Source organism: Elgaria multicarinata, chromosome 7 (assembly GCF_023053635.1).
Source record: "Elgaria multicarinata webbii isolate HBS135686 ecotype San Diego chromosome 7, rElgMul1.1.pri, whole genome shotgun sequence".
Taxonomy (NCBI): Eukaryota; Metazoa; Chordata; class Lepidosauria; order Squamata; family Anguidae; genus Elgaria; species Elgaria multicarinata.
In genome coordinates this window covers 12,267,412-12,288,023 of record NC_086177.1, presented here as the reverse complement: position 1 = coordinate 12,288,023, position 20,612 = coordinate 12,267,412, and the positions used below count along the sequence as shown (strand labels likewise).

The window sequence follows — 20,612 nt, the reverse complement described above, 5'->3', positions numbered from 1 at the left end:
TCCACCTATCTAGGGAATATCTTTGCACATTGTAAAGCACCCAACAGAAACCCTTTGGTTTTGCTTTTGAGAAAAAAGAACGTGGCATCAAATAAGAAGAAAAAGAGCTGCCTTACGTATCTCCTGTAGTATCGTCTGATAAGTCCGTTTCTTGTCCTTATGATCACTGCATAGCGCCGTATGCTGTAGGTGGCCTTTTTATCTGGAGCAAGGGCCCGCAAAATCACTTCTACCAGTTTATTATGGGGAATGGTATCGTAAGCACCTGTGACATCAGCCTGGAAGAAAAGAAGATCCAATTCTTTTAACTTTCAGCTGTCTGTGGGATATCACACAAAGTGAAAGAAATAATAAGAGAAGGATCCTTTAGTAACATGTATAGATGCATTTTTCAGAAAGCATTGTTAGTGATGACTTATGTAACATTATTAATGTGCATAGCATTCTATAAAGGCCCTCAGGAGCTGACAATCTAAAATTCTACACAGAGGAAGGGAAGATAGGATGACAGTAACAGGGGATAAACCTATATTCAACTCAGTTACACATACTTCTGCTACGCTGAAGATGGAAGCCTCCGTCCGGCCTTGGTAGAATTAGTATACATGCACAATCTCTTGGGCTGGCACATTCCAACACTGTCACAGGAATGGCCAGCATATCAGGATGGCTTGGTTCTGTTAATTCAAGTCAACAACTCTCCAAATCGGATACAGTTCTGCTCAGGGCAAAAATTGGAAACCTAGTCTAAACTCTATCCCAAATTAGTATTCAGCAGGAAATCTTATTTAAAAGTTTCCTTTCATGGGAAATCCGTGGTGGCTTAACTTCCCCTGAATAAGATAAAAGGAGTGTCAAACAGCTTGGGCTACAGAGGCAACATTTCCAATACAAGCTATGCATGTTATTCAGAAGCAAGTGACAATGTGTTTAACAGGGGGTTGGTTCTAGGAAAGAGTGCATAGGATTGCAGCCTTAAAAAAGAAAAATCCTCAGCTTTGGCAAAAGAAAAGGGAAAACATTCAGACCAATATTTTCATTTTATTTCATTTTTATACCACCCAATAAAAAAAGGTTTCTGGGTAGTTCACAAAAATTACAACCCAAAATACAACAGAATATAAAAGCTTTAACATACAAAATTTAAAATCAATTTAAAACAGGTAAAAACCAATTACAATAAAATACTGGGACGTGATAAAATAATTGACATTAAAAGAACATAAGAAGTGCCCTAATGCTGGATCAGACCAAGGGTCCATCCAGTCCAGCACTCTGTTCACACAGTGGCCAACCAGCCATCGGCCAGGGACTAACAAAGCAGGACATGGTGCAACAGCACCCTCCCACCCATGTTCCCCAGCAACTGGTGCACACAGGCTTACTGACTTGAATACTGGAGATAGCACACAACCATCAGGGCTAGTAGCCATTGATAGCCTTCGCCTCCAGGAATTTATCCACCCCCCTTTTAAAGCCATCCAAATTGGTGGCCATCACTACATCCTGTGGTAGTGTGTTCCATAATTTAACTATGCGCAGTGTGAAGTAGTACTTCCTTTTATTTGTCCTGGATCTTCCACCAATCAGCTTCATGGGAGGACCCCCAATCCTAGTATTTTGAGAGTGGGAGAAAAATGTCTCCCTATCTACGTTCTCCACACCATGCATAATTTTGTAACCTCTATCATGTCTCCCCTTAGCCTCCTTTTTTCCAAGCTAAACAACCCCAGATGTTGTAACCTTCCCTCATAGAGATGCTCCAGCCCCTTAATCATTTTAGTTGCCCTTTTCTGCACTTCTTCTAGCCCCATCATATACTGTCAAATGCGTGAAAGTAGAGGAAAGCCTTAACCTGGCGCTGAAAATATGTCAGTGCTGGCGATAGGTGGACTTCAGTCCAACTGAGGCCCTCATCTTCAAATCATACCTTCACAAAGTAGAATCTAGGCATTTCAGCATTCGACTCCAAAACCTTCAAAACAAACTTCTTCCAGACGGTATAAATATCGTCTGTCCCAAACACAGAAGAGCCAAGCAAGATGGGGTTCTTCATTCGTTCGTAATTCAGAATGCTAAATAGGTTTTTAAGTTGCGTGTTGAAGTACTGAACCTGAGGGGAAATTAAGAGAAAAAGTGGGAAGGGTATTAATGTTTCACTTGCAGCAGCAGGTCATTCTTATATGCATGCATGGGTAAGATGGCTGCTCTGCTGGAAGACAAGAGGACCGGAGAAGTGAATTTTCACACTCTGCCTCCTTAGAGAAGATGAGGAGTTCTTGGAAAGGACTTAGGGTGTTCTAGAACAAGGACAAAATCAGGAAGAGTGTGCTAAGGAAGATGATGAGATCTGTAAGGGGAAGGAAATTGCATGGAAGAGGTCATCTGCAAGGAGGAGAATCAGAAGGCATTTTGAACCACTAGGAAATTGCTTTCAGTATCTTTCCCATAAGAATGGTTCTGGGTAGCTTGATGGAGGACGGTTACAACAGGCTATGCTATGTGGGAAGGAAGTCTTCTTGACCCCTCAAAGATAGAAGTGTCTCAACTGCCAGTGGCAGGAAGAGGTGGTGGTTGGCAGGCCCCTACCAAATGGTATGGAGGCAGCTGGGTGCAGACTGGACCTATTAGCTCTTAAAATGCACCATCTCTCCAGTGTATGGATCCAAGGTAGGATGGAGAGGTTGTCAAAACTTCTTAAGGTCACTCACTGATTATTCTCCCTTCCTGTTTATCCATATGGGAACAAATGACACTGCCAGCCACAGCTATGGATGTATCATATCTGTCTAGGGCTCAGGGGAAGAAGGTGAAAGGCTTTGGGGCTCCTGTGGTGTTCTCATTCATTCTTCCTGGAAGCGAAATCACTGTTTATGCAAATGGTGGTGACCCAGGGAGGTTTAGTTTCTGAGACCCCAGTCTAAGCTTCAGTAAGAAAGGACTACTGGCAGGAGTTGGGCTGCACACCTCACAAGGACTGGGGGGAAATTTGGCAGAAGTTTGTTGAACTTATTTATTTTATTGCATTTATATCCCGACTTTTTTCTTCCAAGGAACCCAAGGCGGCGTACATAATCCTCTTCCTCTGCTCCATTTTATCCTCACAACAACCACCCTGTGAGGTAGGTTGGGCTGAGAGTCTGTGGCCTTAGCTAGACCTAAGGTTTATCCTGGGATCATCCCGGCGTCATCCCTATTCATGTAAATGACACACAAGATATCCCGGGAGCAGGCAGGGACGACCCCGGGATAAACCTTAGGTCAAGCTAAGGCGTGTGACTGGCCCAAAGTAACCCAGTGAGCTTCATGAGCTGAGTGGGGACTAGAACCCGGATCTCCCAACTCCCAGTCCAACACTTTAGCCACTACTCCACACTGGCTCTCTACACCACACTTGATGAAGAAGGTTTTAAACTAAATCATGTGAAGGATGGAGACAAAAGCCAAAAGATAAGTACTGAAGATAGAGACTTGCATGCTACAGGAGAAACTGAGGATGTTTAGCAAACCCCCACAAGATAGCAAGTGTGCAAAGTATGAAAAAACACACACAAGATGAGCTTGAACTCCTAGCACAGGAAGGTAAATATGACTTGATACGTATATAATTGAGACATGATGGAAATTTATTTTGCCTGAAAGTTCTGCATTTAGGATAAAATAAAATAAAATGCATGAGTAGAGAATGGGGATATCTAGCTTGGCAGCAGTGCATGTGAAAAGCATCTTCGGATTGTAATCGACCACAAGCCGGATATGAAAAGCCTAATGTGATTTAGGCTGTATGAATAGAACCATAGTTTCCAAGCCATGAGAAGTAACTAGCCATACCTCATTTGGAATACTGTGTTCAGTTCTGGGCGCTGCCCTTTGAAGAGGCAGACAAATTGCAACAGGTTCAGAGGAGGGCCATGAATATGGTCAAGGGTATAGAAAACACTTGCGCCTCAGATCACCAGCTATAAAAATTCAGGAACTTGACCTATATAACAGAGAGTTAACTCAAGAAGTTAAGAACCTTTTTGTCTTTGCTCTTTTTGCAGAATGTTTCATCTCCCACCACACTATTTAGCTTGACCACAGGCCTCAGTCCATTTGGTTTGGGTATGAACCGGAGTTTTGATGCCAGAGGAACACACTTTTTCTGTTGCAAAGCTTTGATCTCCTCCTTTGATAAGGCACGAAGGAGCACTTTGGCCAGATGGTTCCTAGAACAGAAGTTAGGGTTAGTTTTTAAGTGGACTATGGAGTAGATCACATTATTTCTTCTTCTATATGATACTCAGCACTGAAAAGAAATAAAGTTAACTGTCTGCCTGCCATCTCAATATTTTTCGAAGCACTATTTAGAACAGATTCCTTTTATCTGAAAAATGGGAACATCCCCAAATTTGCATTTCAAAATGGTGGCCATGTGCTATACAAATTTGAGGGTGTTCCCATGCTTCAGTTTTGGATATGTTAATCAGCTATCACTTCTGAGTGCAAAATACTTACAAATGCATCTATTACAATTTTACCCAGTCAGTGCCCCCCTACCAACCCCACAATATCTTTCCTAGACCAGAAGAATTAGCAATGGGATCTTCATCTGGTCACTCTACAGATAGCATCTACAGAGGGAAGCACATGAGATCGCGTTAATGGAACATACATCTTCCCTTATGTAAGGTGTGAACTACTAGCCTTTTAATGATAAATACCTGACTCCCATGCTCTGCAACTTGCTCCAAACAGTCTTTCGAAAGAAAAAAAGTAAGTTCTTCTGAAACATGGTCTCTGTGATATAGAAGAAAGATCGGAGGAGCTCTACAACATAGGAGTCCATCAGCCAGTAAAGGAATTTGGACATCAGTTCTTGTCGAAAATGATGTTCAGAGGCAGGAACAAAACGCCCACATTCTACAAGCAGAATTCAAGTTTAGTGAGACTGATCATTGGAGAATCACCAAGATTTCAGAGATCTTACTGCTGAGAAGGGTCTATTCTAGCCCCTACCATGACCAAGATAAAGGATGAAACCCTATAAAGTTGTACTTTCCTGCATGTGAGAAAACTGCACACATATCTGGGACTATCCTTGAAGTCTCTGCTGAAGCAGGTACCATGGCTGAAGACTGTTGCATTATAAAATGGAGAAGCAACTGCACGTACAGTTCCCTCACATGCACACAGTGAACCTTGTAACAGGAATGCCAACTTCCTCAGCCTAGAAGGGCAAGATCTATATAGACTTCCTCCCTGGTCATAACACAATTGGTCTCTCTCTCTCACTCACACTCACACGGGTAGGCTGACTAATAAAAACGCTTGTAGACTAGTAACTTTCACGGACTTATCTGCAAGGCCAATTTACATGTCTGTTAGAGAATGTTGAAATCCTACCTTTGGTCAGGCGAAGCCAAGTGCAATCGTTCACTCTCATTTTCCACATTAACTCCTGCAAAGAAAATGTGTCAAACTTCCCCAGCGAGATGATTTTTTTCACATTTTTGTAGAAGCGGCACTTGTTGTGATTCGAACCCCAGAGTGCAGCAGGTATCACTCTCTCTAGACATTCCCTCACAAAAGCATACACTTGCCAGTGACTACTATACTGCTTAAGGAACATCGTAAAGCCAGTACCGGGAGAGTCTTGGGGAATTTCCAACTCCGTTTGTTGACTTGGTGGAACTGTTTCATTCTGTTTGTTTGGAACTCCTGATGTTTTGGGGAATGGGCTCAAACCACCTAGTTCATTCCTGAGGCAATTTTCAGTAGGGCTCACTTGCTGTGTCCTTGACAAGCTCCCGTCTCGATGGCTTTTTTGTGTGTAACCCTGCGCTCCTCCACCAATTCTTTCTCTCTTAGCTACCCAAATAGGACAATTCTTTTTTAACACCACCAGGTAAGGGCACTTTGCATGGTTCTGCAACAGTTCCTGGAACACACCTCTCATCTCCCAGTAACGTTTTGGAAGCCTTTTCTTCCTCTTGTTGCAACTTAGGAGACTTGAACTGCCAGGCTGCGCCAGGATCTTACTGTTGAAGAATATAATTTCTATTAGTCGTCGTCCCCCTGACGGATAACCATTCAAGAGATTCAGTACAAATGATTTAGGTAAACGCTCTTTCAGCTGCCGGTGACAGTACAAGAGAGAACGCCTCTCAATATGCGTAACAGGAACATTGTTAGAAAAGTCCTGAGTTGACTTAGGTGTACAGTCTCCAAGGTCTCTTCCTGCAGTGGGATATTCTGCTGCTACCACCAGTGTGGAAGGAGCATCAGTTTCCAGCTTTGAAGGTCTAATGTCGGATTTTGTTTTGGTGGTAGATCCACAGAGCATTTTATTCTCTGTATCTAGCTCTAATTCCTCACCACACACAAGGAGTCCTTGATTATCAAGAGCTGAACAAGGTACATCAGACTTTTGTGCTCTAAGTTCATTGCTCAGAGGAACAGACTTCACAAGCGTTAACCCATCCTCTGATCGTGACCTTACACATCCTCTGCAGGCATTGACACCAACCCTATCAACATCAAGAATCAATTGATTTTTGCTTCCAGTGGGAACTGGCTTTCTTGTTTCTTTTTCTTGCTCTTTCTCTGTTTGCATGATTTTCATTCTCTTGGCACTAATTTCACACTGACCCTTCCATTTCCTTTTAAGCAATGATGTTGTTAACGACAGGCACTGATTTGGTCTTTGCTGGCCCTCTAGGTAGTCACTGGCTCTTGTAACCAGTTTGTTCATTTTAGGGTTCTGCCTAGCAGCTCTCCAAACCATCAAAGATTGCCGATAGTTGCAGTCTGAAACTTCATGGGTTTTGCGCCATTTTTGTTTTCTAGAGTTCCATTTCTTCCAGTTTGCCTTTTTAAGGGATTGTCTACAATAAAACCTTCTTTGCAGATAACCTGATAAGACACTACGTGTTTGGCCAGGATATTGCATTCTAAGGAACTTCGGAGAGGGTGTTCTGTTCCTTAAAGCAAGATGGTAGATGGGCTGCCCACAGATCTGATAACAACAACTAGGAGGCACAAGCATGAAGAGGCCACAATGCTCCAACAGATACATCATAACATCATCTCCAACTCTGCTCAGAATTATCTCCCAGAGAACACTCTGGCGAAGGGTTTCTGTTGTATTATTAGGCAGATAGCTATAGATATTTGGCATGCAGGGCAACTGCCAGGTATTCTCATTCAACAGGGCGTAGCCAAACGCGAGGACATTCCTTTTCTGCTTTTCACAAATTCTCTGAATGACTCTTGCAACGACGTCATTTTGACTAGAAACCTGCAAAATAACAGTGACATTTACTTTGCAGTGAAATACAAACTGAGCATTGTGCATGCTGCAATTCTGCAAAAGTGCAAGAAAAAGACATGCTGCCTTGTATGATACCCATCACAATGACAAACCCTAACACAGGGAAGGAGTGAGGCAAAGGAAGTGAGGCAAGTGGCTACTAGGAGGAGGGCTTTCTCTGCTGTGGCACCCCGGCTGTGGAATGAACTCCCCAGAGAGGTCCGCCTGGCGCCTACACTGTATTCCTTTCGTCGCCAGCTGAAGACCTTTTTATTCTCTCAGTATTTTAACACTTAATTTTAACTTAAATTTAAATTTTACTGTTTTAACTCTGTATTTTAATTTTATATCAATTTTACTGCGTGGTTTTTATCCTGGTTGTGCTTTTTATACTGTATTTTATATTTGTGCTTTTAACCTGTTGGTTGTTTTATTACGGTTTTAATTTTTGTGAACCGCCCAGAGAGCTTCAGCTATTGGGCGGTATAAAAATGTAATAAATAAATAAATAAATAAAGGAGTGGGTGAATCACTCCAATCACTGCCTCAAAGAACATGCGTTTAAGAACTCCACAATGCACGCATAATTTCTCTACCTTTAAAGCAGGGAGGAAGAAATCACATGAACAAAGCTTGGCATGAAACAGGATGTTGGGTTAAAGGTCACAGGTCATACATTCTTTGAAGTTTGTGGTGGAGGGGAGGAGCTTGCAACCACTTCTGCCACCAGTAACACAGGAAATAGGGCAACAACTCTAAATATATATATAGGAAGAAACATTACTAGCCATAATGTGTGTACCAAAGGCCTAGTAAAACAGCAGGTGCCAGAAAAGGTGCTGGCTCAAAACTTACACCTAGGAAGATTGGAGCCAGCCTTTTTCACACTGTCACTGAACATGCCTGTGCGCACATGTACATAGTCAGGGTCATGCCCACTGTATCTGCGATAGAGAGCTGTATGTCCACCTAAAGGTGTCAGTAGAGCCTACGCACATGTAACTTGATTGTACATTGCCTCTGGTCAGAACTTGGGCTGAACATGTGGAGGTCGGCTCCCATTACTCCCTTCAGATATGAATGCAGATATGTTTTAGCGGAACAGCGCTCACCAATTACTTAGATTGTCTTTTAGATTTTATACATTTAAGCATTGCATAGCAGTGGCACAGATCTAGTAGGCCTCTTGCATTTCACAGCCTCAACCGTCCATAATTTCCCTCCTCTGCACCTGTGCACACACGTGTATGTCTATGCGCACAAACGCTTATACCACAATAAATCTGTTAAGTGAGATGTCGCAGGACTCTTTGTGGCTTTAAAAAACATAATAGCCTGCTTGTATTAAACATTTTTTTGGAGACAGGGCAAGCTCAGGGCTGGCTCTACCCTTTGGCAGAATTAGGCGGCCACTTCATTTTGGGGGTACTGAAATTTAATTTTGTTGTTAGTCCTACGGATGCTTTGTTCGGGCATTCTCGTTCGCTGTTTCACTGAAAGCTTGAGGGGAGGGGGGCTCCTCACATATATCTGTCGCCCTGGACCCGGTCTGAACAAGAGAACAGGCCAGAAATGCCCCAGGAGGGAGGCGAGGCTGGAGCGCTCCTCGCCTCAGGCGCTCAGTGAAACCAGGGCAGGATCTACACTACTGCTTTAAAGTGCTTTAAGGGGCTTTATAACAGTTTTGACAACTGTTGGGGCCCAGGACACACTGCATATACAGTTTTCAAAACGTTTTCAAAGTGCTTTAAAACGCTTTAGAACAGTAGCGTAGATCCCTCCCCCCCGGGAATTGGAAACTCTGGACCGGTCTTTAGCATACACCTATTGGAGTAAATGGGACTTAGACTACCACTGGGTACAATCCACTGTATTTTTATTCTTAGGGAGAGGTATTTGTGGTGCAGAAACAACATGCTAGTTTTGGGCACTGGGCACCTAAATGTAACGCTTGGCTTCAGGCAGCAAAGTGTCTAGGATGAGAGGGAACAGCACCAACAGAAGTTGGAGAGAAAAGCTCTGGTGCTGTGGTTGATAATTTATTTTATTTGTTTATTACATTTCTATACCGCCCAATAACCGGAGCTATACAATGAACATTTTACTGTTCCCAAATTTAAAATGGCTCAACGTTTCGGATTCAAAGGACTCCTTCCTCAGGAGCTAAAACAAACAAATGGCAAAACCATCTAGTATAAAAGAATGAGGACAACAACACCCATACAAATACGATAGAAATTCAGGATAAAACAATACAATGCCATTTCTTGTTCTAACAGCTAATTTTTATGCATATCTCACTACCTAGGCGTAAAAATTGGTTGTCAGAACAAGAAATGGCATTGTATTGTTTTATCCTGAATTTCTATCGTATTTGTATGGGCGTTGTTTTCCTCATTCTTTTATACTAAATAATGCTGAGCCATTTTACTAGAGTGACCATATGAAAAGGAGGACAGGGTATCTTTAACAGTGGTATTGAAAAGGAAATTTCAGCAGGTGTCATTTGTAGATATGGGGAACCTGGGGAAATTCCCTCTTCATCACAAGTTAAAGCTGCAGGGGCTATACTAGAGTCACCAGATTTAAAAGAGGGCAGCTTTAACTGGTGTGATGAAGAGGGAATTTCCCCAGGTTCTCCATATCTACAAATGACACCTGCTGAAATTCCCTTTTCAATACCACTGTTAAAGACACAGGAGCCCTGTCCTCCTTTTCATAGGGTCACCCTAATTTTACATTTGGGAACCCTAAAACGTCCCTTGTATTATCAACCACAGCAATGCTGGTTGCTTACCTGTAACCGTAGTTCTTCGAGTGGTTATCTGTGCAGTCACACATATGGGCTCCGTGCAGGTGCATATGTGTGATGCACAGAGGCCACGAAGAAGAAATGCAGGTTGCTTACCTGTGGAATGAGCTCCCTAAGGAGGTTCGCTTGGCACCTACATTATATGCTTTTAGACGCCAGGTGAAGACCTTTTTATTCTCCCAGCATTTTAACAGTCTATAAATACATTTTAACTTGTTTTAAATTTGTAATTTTGCATTGCTGCTGTTTTTATCTGGTTGAGATTTTATATTGTATTTTATATTATGGTTTTATACTGTTGTTTTATACTTCGAATGTTTTAATTTTTGTGCCCAGAGAGCTCTGGCTATTGGGCGATATAGAAATGTAATAAATAAATAAATAACTGTAACTGTAGTTCTTCTTCGTGGTCATCTGTGCAGACATACATATGGGCTAGATATGTGTGATGCACAGAGACCACGAAGAAGAACCAGAGCGCGCCTCTCCTCTGTCTCTCCAGCAAAGGGTCTAGGGCCAGCCAGCTCGGAGCGCTTCCCAGGTTTTGTTTCCCTTCCGACGCAAAGGGCGCGAGGCGGCGCGGGACCAGCCCCGGAGCGCCCCGCCTTCCCACCTTACCTGCTCAAAGACGAAGCGCGGCGGGAGGGCTTTGCACCCAGCTGGCCGCCCTACCAGGCACTGGTCCACGAGGCTGCGGTAGCACCGGGGGTCCCCGTCTTGCAATAACGGCTCCGGCTGCCCGTTTGCCGGAGTCCGCTCTTGCAGGCGCCGTACGAAGGCTTCCAGCGGCAGCACCTCCGCATAGCAGCTCCTCAACAGCCCACGCACTGCCCGCCAGCGCCGGGGATGCCCCATGCGAGCCCCCCAAGTAGGAAATGTGGGGAGAGAGAGAGAGAGAGAGAGAGAGAGAGAGAGAGAGAGAGAGAGAGAGAGAGAGAGAGAGAGAGAGAGAGAGAGAGAGAGAAACGGAGTCCCGTCTCAATTTCTCCACTCAAGAGGCGGCTGCGCCGGATTGCGCCGCCCAGTCGAGCTCCACCTCCACCGCTTCTTATTGGCTGCTCCGGGTCAACTTCGGCACGCGGCGCTAGGACAACCCGGGAAAAATTGGCGGTGGTAACAGCAGCAATGCCGTCGCTTGGCTTCCCCTCCGTTCCAGGCTGGCGCGAGCTGTAGTTCAACGTATTGAGAAGGCGCTAGACTGCTAAAGGCGCCTCTCTCGTCCTTTGGTTCTGCAGAGGAGAGACAGGGTGGTGTAGTGCTTAGAGTCATAGAATATTCTTCAAACCTAGCATCATGCTAAAAGCTAACAAACTTTTTTTAAAAAAAATGTTTACTGTTTTTCACTTTTGTAAACCGCCCAGAGAGCTTTGGCTATGGGGCGGTATATAAATGTAATAAATAAATAAATAAATAAATAAATAAATAAAAATAGAATAGTGGAGTTGGAAGGGACCAGGATGATCAGGGCTCTGCAAACAAAGCCCTATTTATTTATTTATTTATTTATTTATTTCATTTCATTTCATTTCTATACCGCCCCATAGCCGGAGCTCTCTGGGCAGTTCACAAAAATTAAAAAACATTCAAAGTATAAAACAACAGTATAAAACCATACTATAAAATACAATATAAAAGCTCAACCAGATAAAAACAGCAGCAATGCAAAATGAAGAGAGACTGAAAGAACTGGGCATGTTTAGACTGGAGAAGAGAAGATTGAGGGGAGAGACATGAGAGCACTCTTCAAATACTTAAAAGGTTGTCACACAGAGGAGGGCCAGGATCTCTTCTCGATCCTCCCAGAGTGCAGGACACGGAATAAGGGGCTCAAGTTAAAGGAAGCCAGATTCCAGCTGGACATGAGGAAAAACTTCCTGTTAGTATGACAATGGAATCAGTTACCTAGGGAGATTGTGGGCTCTCCCACACTAGAGGCCTTCAAGAGGCAGCTGGACAACTATCTGTCAGGGATGCTTTAGGGTGCATTGAGCAGGGGGTTGGACTCGATGGCCTTGTAGGCCCCTTCCAACTCTGCTATTCTATGATTCTGTGATTCTACAAGGCCATCGAGTCCAACATAAAACATGTTTCCACTGAATATGAATGCTGAAAGTGGAGTCTGAGAAGGCAGACATTTATGTTGGGTTGAAATTGTTTAAAAATTCTAAGATGAGAAGAGAGTTGTCCTGGAGTGCAACCACTGCACGAGGGATGATCTTGTAGTCTGGTCCTTTCCTAAACGAGTTGAAGTTGTCTTTGACAGTCTTTTCAACATTAGGAACAGCATAGGTCTGAGCAGCATACAACCCAGTACAAGTCCCCACCAAAAATCCCAATACTGCTGAAGATCTGAGTTTGGCTACAACATATCCAAGCAAGGGATCCCTTGAGAAATGGAGATGCCAGCAAAGAAACTTCCTGTCCAACTTCAGCCTGCACCTCATTTTCAACTCTTTGTTTCAAACTTTCCAACTGATCCTTCAAAAAAGCAAGGTCTTTCAGCTTTGGCAGAGTTCAAATCCGATCTCCTACTCGTCCCAGCCATGAGGCTTACTGGGTGATGCTGGCTCTCGAACTAACCTACCTCACAGGATTATTGTGCAGATAAAATGCAGAAAAGGGTCATCTAAGCCGCCTTGGGCTTCTTGGAAGAAAAGGCAGAATATAAAATGCAACAAAGCCCAGGCACGTTTACAACATGCAGAGGACATGGGTTATAGGAACCTGAACTAGAAACTAATTTCTTCTTTCCTGAATGCACAAGGCTGTCCTACATAGGTCAGTCAGCCCCTGTCCTACCTCACAAAGTTGTCCTAAGGATTACTGGCATGTAAGTGTGCATTATGCAGCTTGAATAGTTTAAACAGCAGTGGCAGAGTGTATGCACTGCACAGAGACACCCCCAGGTTCAATCCCAGGGATCTCTAGTTAAAAAGATTTGAGGGTGAGAGATGGAAAGTATGATCTCAAGTAAAGCTGGTTATCTTCACCCAAAGAGTTACATATATACAGCAAGAAACTTTGCAATTTAATTTACAAAAAACAAACAAATTGTTTTGCAATAATTAAGCTTTTACAAACCTTGGGTTGGATCCAGATTTAGCTGTGCTTTGAGTAGACAGATTGAAATCATGGTTATGGCTAATTTAAGTGTCATTGATTTCAATGGGTAAGCATGATTAAACCCTGGATCTAACTCCTACCCATGCTAAAGCTGATAAGCTAATGAATTTATTCAGTCGTATTACTTTCAATGGGCCGTACATTTACTCACAGAAATCAATGGGCTTACATCTATACAAGTCAAGATGAGTGCAGGCCTTGAATTTCTCCAAGAAGGAAAGAACGTACACTGAAAGAGGGTCTCCTCAACATTTTGGGGCTATTTTTTAAAAAAAGTTTTTCTTTTTTGCTTAGTGCTAGCATAGGTTATCACTGAAGTCAACTTTGAAAGAAATCCAAATAGTCTCCCGAATAGGAAATAAACAATGAAAAAACAGCAGGTCTCATTGCAGAGCATACACCAGCCCAACATATTTAAGAGGAATAATCTCCCCCGCCTCCATCCTCTGCACTTTGCAACAAGGCTTACTTGCATCATCCATATATCTACAAGTCATAATTACATGGGCCTCAGGGATTTCTGAACATCTTCACAGCACTGAAATCACAAATACAAGTTAACAGATTATTTGAGTTGACTTTCCTTTTGGCTCCTTGGTTGGTTTCATCTCCTTGGGTGCTTCCGATACAAGGCAGAATACTTGGCAAGTAAACAGCTCAACTAACTTCAAACTGCTCCTGGTCTTCAGGTGCCTTTTCACTAGGAAAAACTGAACTGCCCACACTGTGCTTCTTCCTTCTTGAGAGCTAGTGTAGTGACTAGAATTGTGATCCTGGAAGTTCTAAGTTCAAATCTCATCACTTTGAACATAAAGTCATTAGCTCAACCTTCCCCAATCTGGTACCCTCCAGAAGTTTGGGATTTTAACTCCCAACATTCCCGACTACTGGTGATGCTGGCTAGGGCTGATGGGAATTGAAGTCCAAAACATCTGGAGGGCACCAGGTTGGGGAAGTCTGCACTACATGGCCCCCAGGTTATCACCCTCCTCCATCTTTACAGCTTCAGCTTCCCCTTTCTGTTAACATGGAGACATTACTGACAGTATTATTTTTGCTTTTTTTCCCCCTGCCATCAATAGCAAAACAGCCAAGCTCTCCTGATCTGTCCATTTTTCAGCTTGGATCAGGGAAAGCTTTATTGGGAGAGCTTGGGCAACAAACTCTCAGGTGAAACTGTCTCACAGGGCTGTCGTAAGAATAAAATGAGATAATCTCTACGTGCATGAAAGACCCACAACTTGCAAACCTCTCAAGGTGCTTCGCCAGCATTTACAAGTTTCAGACTTGCAGAAAAGGTCAAATGCATGTGCAAAGAGGTACCTCATCTTGCTGCTTAAAATGAATTTTCAAAAGAAGTGGGAATGTGGTAAATTCCCATTAGATGCAGAGTTCTTTTCAGCAATATTATCAGAACCTGAGGTAGAGATACACAAAAAGTATACCCATAAACATTTATTTGTACATAGAGTGAAGGGGGAAAAAAGATTACTGAATGGATGAGAGGCTAACCAGGTGTCTGCTTTGATAGGACACTTAGATGTTACCAGTTACATTCTTCATTCAAATGTAAAACAAAACATGTTCATTTAAATCAAATAATATTTGCACTGCAAGTTATTCAGCTAAGCACTGATATTCTGTATTTTTAAACACCAATCAGACAAAGAAATCTGTAGTATTAGTATTTCTGCCAAGAGGTTATTCTTTATAGTTTGCACCTAGAAGTACCTGATTTTGGATAGATCATGCCAACTTTCTCTCCCAGTTTAATAATGTACATTCTGCTTTACAGAGCTAAATAAAAGTAAAGCTAGCATAAGATATCCAGTGTTGGGTGGGAGGGGGGTTGCCAATATTGTCATTTTAAAAACTACTGGATAGGCGGATGGATTCAGACTAAGTCAAGTTTTACTCCCTTTGAATTTTTAAATCAATCATGACTAACTTTGTCCCATTGATTTGAATGGAATTAAAGCATGACTAGCTTAGCTGGATCGAAACCATTGTCAGTAAACTACCCTAATACTCCAAATTAAGCAAATTGATATGGCCTATAATAATGAAATACCAGTGGATGTTTTGGAGTGTTATAATGAGGAAAACACACATGCATATTCAGCCATATTGAATGCCAAACCTTTCAGCAACAAATGCCACCATTAAGCATGCCCAAGTCTCATTCAGGTCAATGGGCTTAAGCATGCACAGCTGGGTACAGGATGGCAGCCTTATGCTCCCAATCCAGTGATCCCTTACAGATGGGGTGGGCAAGTGGTCTAATGGCACACAGAGGTCCCTCACCTGCATGCACAGGAACTCCATGTTTGTAGTGCAGTGGTCAAAGAGTTACAGTTTGGGAGACTAAAACTGTGACCCCGTCCATTTGTGTCCGGGAGTAAAAATCCCATGGAACTTAAACAGGATTAGCCTCAAAACAAGACATGTAGGATTGCAGCTCTATTAAATTTCTTGCCACGGAATAAAATGATCTTTTTTCAATGCATTTTAAACATGCTTAAAATAAATTATATTTCAAGAGATGTAGTGAGATTATTTGGTTAATAATTAACTATTACATCCAAATTTATAAAAAGGGTAGTTGTAAAACGTTACACCCCCATGTCCCCCAAAAATATGGCAACTGGAAAGTTATATTTCCCTTACCAGCAGTTTTTGAACACAATGTCCTCTATAAATTTCTCTTGATACCTTCATTTTCTGACTACCTGTTACTTCAAATCCTTTGTCTGTCATCATGTTTTATATCAATACAGAAAGAAAAAGGTCTACATTTTCCCTGCCGAAGTATAATTGGCACAATAGTGTGTCATGCAAATATGTATTTACATTCTTTTTAAAAGATGTCTTTGACTACAGTGTAATGGCTCTCGCCTTAGAACAAAAACTCCAGTTTTGGATGTTCCAGCTCTACAGCTGAAGGAAAGTGTTTTTCCCTGTGTACCAAAAAAATAACTACTGAATACTATTCTCTGCACGTGCTCAGCTGGACTTATGCTAATAAATCTCTGCCATTTAAAAATGTATTTTAAAAAACATTACAAGCTTTCTGTGTCCAGTGTCAGCTTAGAATTGTTTGGTACATACAGCTTAGAGTGCATGCCTTTATACGTTCATAACATTTCAGTAACAATGCCCAATTTTGCTGTAATAACTAGTTTCACCATGAGAAGCACAGTTGACATCTTCAGACTAAAAAATAAGATGTTCATAGTGGGGAAAGCAATATAAAACAGGGTACAATCCAGCCAAACAAACATTATTTTTTTAACCTACCTGATTTCAGAGGATGAGATAAACATGTATTCAAATCTCTCTCAACTGAAATCTATGGGACTTAAAAGGGCTTAACTTTGAGTGGATCATACCCCGGGATTGGTCCAAAAGAGTACAAAAACCTTCGTAATTATTCACAGTAGACGCTTGTTTCCCATAGCCTCAGTAGTGTCCTTAAAAATGCATATACTTCACTGCCAACTGGTGGAAGGTTCAAGACAATTAAGTAGAACAGACACAAATATTTATGCAGAAGCTTTCACAGAAATTCAAAATTTTTACCATTTGTGTGAAACCTGGCAGAAATATTGGCAGACTTTTGGAACCCCAAATAATAATAACAATAAAAAAGATAGTTAGATCCAGAGGCAATCAAAACATATTTTGGCAATGCAGATGATATATTGTCCATGAAATTCTGTCACAAGCTTTGAAGAATACTCTTTTGCTTAGTCTCTTTTTAAAAGTCAGATAACATATGCAGCCAGTATCAGTCCAAAGAGGCTCCTAGAGTCATCTTCAATCATTCTTTGTGGGGCTTTCTTTTCGGCTTCTCTTCATAAGATTCTCCATATTCGTTTACTCTGCTCTTATCCACAGGATAAAGCCTTACAAATAAAAAAAGAGAGTTACATTTCCTTAAAACAACAACCCACTTTTATGTGTTCATAGTTTGGTTGCCTACCATCCATACACTTACTTATTATCAGTGAACTTATTTATTATTTAAAGTGCTTAAAAATCTATTCAGTGCTACACAAAGACAAAATAAAAGACAATCCCTGCCAGTGAGTGTATAAGCTGAGACAGACACAGGAGATTATGGAGAGCCGGTAGGAACAGGAGCCATCCAGCTATTTACATTCCTTCTAAAAGGGATGTCAGGATTTCATAAGTGCTTATCAATACACCCGACCAAGGACTCCAGAATTCTTGAAATAGGCAAGAGGTTTGGAGTATGCTTCAGGATTGTGGGCTTCCTCCAAGCCCTTCATCTATTCTTATGAAATTCCTTTTGCCCTTCGGTATTACATCAGCACCAACATCAACAAAGGATTTCCTTTTAACCAGGATTTTAAGCTCATTTTCTTTACCCACACAATAGACAGAGCTACCAAGATCTGTCCGCCCCCCCACCCCCAATTTTGACAGGAGAATCAAAAGCGAAACATTAGTAAAAAGAGGAGTCATACCATCTTTGGTAAAGGTAGACCAGGAACACTACATCATCTCTAAAACACGCCAGCCGATGAGATGTTGGCATTGTGATGATAAAAGCAAAAATATCATCAATGAAAGTGTTAAATGCCTGGAAGGGATAGACAAGAGAATGTTTTAACCATACATGAGTTATTATCCAAAGACAAAGTTTCAAGCAAATAAGACATTCTTGATGGCACGGTATTTAAACAGAGTACCTGAAGTGAAACTAAAAAGAATGTGAAATTAACCAGCCGGTCTGAAAGTGGCACCCCACCATGCAGCAACTAAAAATTGGCATGTAAGTGTGGGGTGGGTGAGTGAAGTTTGCTTGAGTCCAGAACAAGCCAGAACCCATACGCAGAGGCATACCAAAGCTCAATTGTTTTATGACTGGGAACTGGGCATAAAAAGGACCTTTTATATGGCAAAAATTGTGGGAAGAAATATAATTCTCAGCAGTGGCTCTGGACTTTTATAGACATTCGCCATGCAGGCCTGACCAAACTGAATGCAGTCCACATGCCGCATATCATAGTCTGCCTGATGTTTGGTATCCCTCTCCTGCTTTATCAGTGCAGCTCTGTGCACGGAGCAAAAAACAGGGAGGTTGAATCCCTGGTGGTCTACCATACATGGCTGATGGGCTGTGTGCAAGTTATGGAGAAGTGACATAGAGATTCCATGGCCAAGCACTTCCTATTTTCCACCTTCAAATGCAACTTCTCACAGTACATTCAAAGCTGCTCCCAAAGACAACACTGCCCCCCCACACTAGCATTCGGAAAGAGCTATTCAGGGTAGACAAAAAAATATTAATAAGATAGGAGTATTCTGTGGACTCCTCTCAACCAGATTAAATGTTTTGCTCCCTATTATAACTGCCGATGCTTCTCTATTGACCCTATCAGTTATTGATCAGTAACTTTTCTATTTATCTTTTTGTAATCACAGGTCAGCCAACAAAAATCCACCTATTGCTGTTAGATTTTCAAGCAAAGGATAATTAATTGATAGTTCAGAACTACAAATCTTAAAGTGTGGAATTAACTTACTTTATAAGTGAATGCCTTCCATGGCAAATGTGCAACAGATTTCATCTAGAAGAAATGAAAACAGATGTTCATATTAAACGTAGTGAAGGAGGTTAGACAAAACAAAAAGTTAAAATATCCCGTCAAAATTCAAGTTACCTTATAATTTACGAAGAGTTGCGGCAACATAAACAGAAATCCAAAAGCATATACTCCTGTTCGGAAGGACAACATGAACTTGATTTAATCTTTAATATTACAGAACAACGAATTCATACACCATTTATTTATTTCTACCCTATTTGTTAATAGGATACACTGCCAAGTGTGGTGCAGAGTCAGACCCATGTAATGTTGAGATTTTGTCTCACACACCCCAATATCACACGTGGTTGCAAAAGATGAGAAAATTAACTACTTTGGAGATTATGGAGGCTTGGATCATATTATTTTAAGCATTAGAGCCTCCTCAAAAGTCAAGTTTTAATACAGCTCCACTTCTAGACTTGAAGTATAGTTAGTGTAATACAGATAAGAAATGGGGGTGGGGGAGTATCCATTTAAAAGTATTCCCAGCAGACATAAAATTGGGATCACTTAGCAAACTTAAGAAACCATCTTCAAACTCCTCACTACCACCCCAAAATGGGATAACAGTACTAACCTACCTTATAGGTTATTGTGAAGATTATCCAGATGATATAAGTGAAACACTTAGGTTGCTATTGGGCTGCAACTCTGTGTAAGCCCCACTGAATTGGATGTAAACCCCAATGAATTAAGCCCAACTGTTTGTAAGTAGGTGCACTTTATAAGTTATTATCAGCACCTATTCCACCTGGCTATAACAGAGAAGATGCGAGACAACCAGGCCCACTTTATTAGCTCAGATAGGACTTACTGCCATTTGGCTCCTCTGCTCCCAAAACTGCCACTCTCAGTGTTATTATAAACATTATTAAACATTTCTGTAACTTGATGAAGAATTACTGCCTGAATTTGCTTGTTTTCTTACCGCTTCCCCTTCATTTCCCTCCCCCCTATTGCATGTTGTCATTTTGATTTTCAGCCTGTGGGCAAGGACTGCATTCTTCTAATCTTTATACTGTACCTAGAAGTGTTTAGGTGTTTCATAAATGCATGAAAAGTATTCTTATATTAGTAAAACAAATTTGTATCTTGCTGCTTTCTACTTCAATTGCCAGCTGCCAGTCAAGAGGCATCACTAGCACAAAATCCTCTGGCTCCCTATTTATATTGGAGGGCTGCATAATTACATGCAGATCCACCCACAAGTTCAGGGGCTGGTACGTAAGTGGGAAACTGATGTAACCAACTGCATGCCTGCAAAATGAACTGGAGAAACAGTCTGGACTACATAAAACAAAACATACAGTAGTATCCTGCACTGCCCGACTGCTAGTGAATCTGACCAGAAGCACAATAAGAAATCATGGTTTCAGAAACACCCAGAAACCAGCAGCGATGGTCATTTCTAGAACAGGGTAGGTCAGTGGAGCTCAGAGAAGCAGTTCTAACCTGTTCCATTCCAGAAATGAGCATTTCTGCTTGCTTCCAAGGTTATTTTTTGGAACTGCTAGTTCCTGCAGCGCAAGCAATCGGTTCTGCTTGTGCAAGAGAACCAGCCGAGGGACAGTAGCAGTATAGGATTGTGCTCATAATTTTTAAAAAAACAAATGGTACAGTCTAGCTTCTAATGACTCCTGCTTCTTTGGCAACTTATTATTTTACTTAATATTTCAAGGCACTGGCACAGGATGTTAATTTATCAAGAATGAAAATATTAAGCTATCAGGGGAACCAGGAATATTTCACTCTACTCCTCGGGTATCAG

The 20,612-nt window shown here is 41.7% G+C and overlaps 2 protein-coding genes and 1 pseudogene across 2 annotated transcripts in view; all 3 read right to left on the bottom strand.

The window, feature by feature from the left end:
* The window catches only part of TERT (telomerase reverse transcriptase), a 40,505-nt gene extending 29,547 nt beyond the window's left edge, over positions 1-10,958 (bottom strand). The window contains exons 1-6 of the mRNA XM_063130002.1: positions 10,722-10,958; positions 5,386-7,279; positions 4,704-4,902; positions 4,019-4,208; positions 1,931-2,113; positions 117-278 (exon numbers count right to left, since the gene is read on the bottom strand). Coding sequence (XP_062986072.1) covers positions 117-278; positions 1,931-2,113; positions 4,019-4,208; positions 4,704-4,902; positions 5,386-7,279; positions 10,722-10,958 — 2,865 coding nt within the window. The remainder of the gene's footprint in view (positions 1-116; positions 279-1,930; positions 2,114-4,018; positions 4,209-4,703; positions 4,903-5,385; positions 7,280-10,721) is intronic.
* A 1,280-nt stretch (positions 10,959-12,238) lies between these two features.
* On the bottom strand, positions 12,239-12,617 carry LOC134401252 (SLC35A4 upstream open reading frame protein-like; annotated as a pseudogene).
* A 2,049-nt stretch (positions 12,618-14,666) lies between these two features.
* CLPTM1L (CLPTM1 like) overlaps positions 14,667-20,612 on the bottom strand; it is a 28,184-nt gene continuing 22,238 nt past the window's right edge. The window contains exons 14-17 of the mRNA XM_063130202.1: positions 18,917-18,972; positions 18,779-18,823; positions 17,717-17,832; positions 14,667-17,131 (exon numbers count right to left, since the gene is read on the bottom strand). Of these exons, the coding sequence (XP_062986272.1) occupies positions 17,047-17,131; positions 17,717-17,832; positions 18,779-18,823; positions 18,917-18,972 (302 nt within the window). The 3' untranslated portion in view covers positions 14,667-17,046. The remainder of the gene's footprint in view (positions 17,132-17,716; positions 17,833-18,778; positions 18,824-18,916; positions 18,973-20,612) is intronic.